Consider the following 2,560-nt stretch of genomic DNA (forward strand, 5'->3'; position numbering starts at 1 on the left):
TCATGGCACAATAAAGTTACATATGTATACATGCATGGTCAGCCTACAATGGTGCGCTGCTTAACGTTAGGGTTTTACCGTCAAATCATACGTGCGATGTATGCTAACATGCCTTTGACACGAACATAAGCTACGTACTTGAGTGTGTTGTCATCGCGTCTTGTTTATTTATTTATCTATCTATTTCTGTTTGCTCTAAACAGGGTAGAACGCACTCCGTGCTTAGCGCACTTTCCAGGATGGTGTTGTCATTAGATGTGCAAATAAAAAAATGCAAATACAGATCATGGGTGTTAAATGGGACGGCGCGTTTCTTTAGTAGAAGTAAACTGACCTCCTTCTGACATACACGAGTGATAGATTAGCAGATGGCAGACAAATACCACCCACAGAACCCGAAACTTATCTTAATTTTGGGCCATGAAATTCAAGTCTGCGTCCTGAAAAGGGCCGGCAATTTTTTTTTTTAATTTCATGATCTAATTGGGACCATGTGAGCCGCATAGAACGTCAGATTGTCAGGACGTCCTTTTGATATGTTTTTTTATTTTATTTTATTTATTCAACATCAAAGTACAATACAGGACAGAGAGGTAATACACTCTAGCAGTACGCTAATATTCATATCACCTCTCGAAAAAAGATAACTGACAAGAACAAATGAATGACAATATCAAAACAAACAGTTCACAGCTATTTACATATAAGTCAGGTTACAAGGTAGTTGCAAAACGTTTCGTATGTACAATATATAACTGGGTTAACTGTTAGATACTGCAGTTTGTAGAATGTGACAGGAAAGGTGAACCCCTTAATAGTAGATGGATACGGGCTGATTCGGATAAACTATTGAAGTCAAGAGTGTTGCCTGTATTGCCAATATGATCGCTTGCAATCTCAATAAATCAAAGCAAAGCAAAGCAACACACGAAGGGGTGAATTTATAAAAGTGTGATTATTTCTTGCAGAGACATGTAGCGTTGAGCAATCGGGCATGGAAAAAGCCGCCGCCACCTTAACAGCATCTTCTGTACACTCTGATTGCTCTACGGAGAAGGCGCTTTTGAACTCGCATGCTACAGCCAGTGGAACTGGGTGGGCAGGAGCATGGTGTGCCTCAGGGATCCACGGAGTTCACTGGCTTCAGGTAAAATTAATTACATGATTTATCCATTTAACCATGACTTGCTACAACATCCATTGCATTCCTATAGGTCGTCTCTAGTGGCAATGGGTAGTTACCAGTTATTTTTGTTACTTTTAGCATGGCTATTACCAACTAGAGTTAACTCTTTCTAATTACTTGTTATTTCTTTAACATGCCCTTATAGTCTTCTGTCAATTAAACACAATAGGTCGATCTAAAATCACTGTCCAGGATAGCTGGCGTAATCACGCAAGGACGAGCTGACGGGGACCAATGGGTGACCAGCTATAAGCTTACCTTTAGCTCTGGTGGCACCGTTTGGGACACGTACGCTGAAGAAGGACAAGACAAGGTTCTAACAGACGTTATTTGATAGCATTGATATTAAGATGCTATCGCAGCTACTTTCTTTTATATCAATTAAGTCTTTCACCGGTCAATTAAGGCATGTGAGTCTCTATCGATCATGAATCGCATTTGGATTGTTCCATCTTCAGCCCACTTGGAGGGTGACCTAGCCAAGGCTTTGCTATTTTACAGACAGGGAAGCTTGTTGGTGATTGATGATTTCCAATGTTTTTAGCAGTCTATTGGAGGGAACAATGGAACGTTGGTAAATTAACGTATCTGCTTTGTGAAAAGAGATGTGTAACAGGGGCTGCATGAGAAACCCCCATGGAGGAGCTGGCAAAAACTCTCCATATAGGTAAAAAAAATGTCTTGAATGTGACGTGAACCATGTGTTTAGATTTATTTTGCGCGGAGCTAGCTCCATGAAGCTGGAGGACTGTACGAGCAACCTCCATGGAGGAGCTCCACATAGGTTGCTCGTGCAGTCCCTCTCAACATGTGACGGGCTGACTTTGTAAGTGCAGCACAGATCAGTACAGTAAACGATCACCCACAGCGACTTGAGTTCTCACTGCTATCCTGACCATAATCTTGTCTTTTTTAAAGAATCTAACCCGTTATTGGTGAGGCAAGGACATCATGAAAATGTGTATATTAACATCCACAACTTTCGTTTCGTATAGTACGATAAAATCAGGCTGAAAGGACCCAATGTAGCCGAAAAATCGGTACGGACGACCCAGTGACCGCAGGTGACCCCGTGGGAACGTGAGCCATCAGAATGGTTCAATGCTACATCCAATTTCCATGCAAAGCTGCATTGAAATTGCAAAAGATCAGGAACTTACAATGTACGAGACATAAAATTCATTAGGGGAAGTTTTATGATTGTGGGCCGTTATAACTAATGGTCTGTTGTTTATCATTTATGAATATAGAATCAAAAAGGCACCCATGCGTAAGCAGCATAATGGTGCCTTCCGAAAGCGTTCGGACCCTCCGGAGTGAAATAGCGCGAAAACGTGGACTGAGACAGGCCAAAAATAGTTACTCAAGCAACTG

At 41.5% G+C, this 2,560-nt stretch overlaps 1 protein-coding gene across 1 annotated transcript in view; it reads left to right on the top strand.

Annotated features, from left to right (window-relative positions):
* Positions 1–979: 979 nt before the first annotated feature.
* Positions 980–2,560, top strand: part of LOC118410477 (retinoschisin-like) — a 5,248-nt gene continuing 3,667 nt past the window's right edge. Inside the window, exons 1-2 of the mRNA XM_035812214.1 lie at positions 980–1,147; positions 1,356–1,499. Coding sequence (XP_035668107.1) covers positions 995–1,147; positions 1,356–1,499 — 297 coding nt within the window. The 5' untranslated portion in view covers positions 980–994. The remainder of the gene's footprint in view (positions 1,148–1,355; positions 1,500–2,560) is intronic.

This window comes from Branchiostoma floridae, chromosome 2, assembly GCF_000003815.2.
Source record: "Branchiostoma floridae strain S238N-H82 chromosome 2, Bfl_VNyyK, whole genome shotgun sequence".
NCBI classification, from domain to species: domain Eukaryota; kingdom Metazoa; phylum Chordata; class Leptocardii; order Amphioxiformes; family Branchiostomatidae; genus Branchiostoma; species Branchiostoma floridae.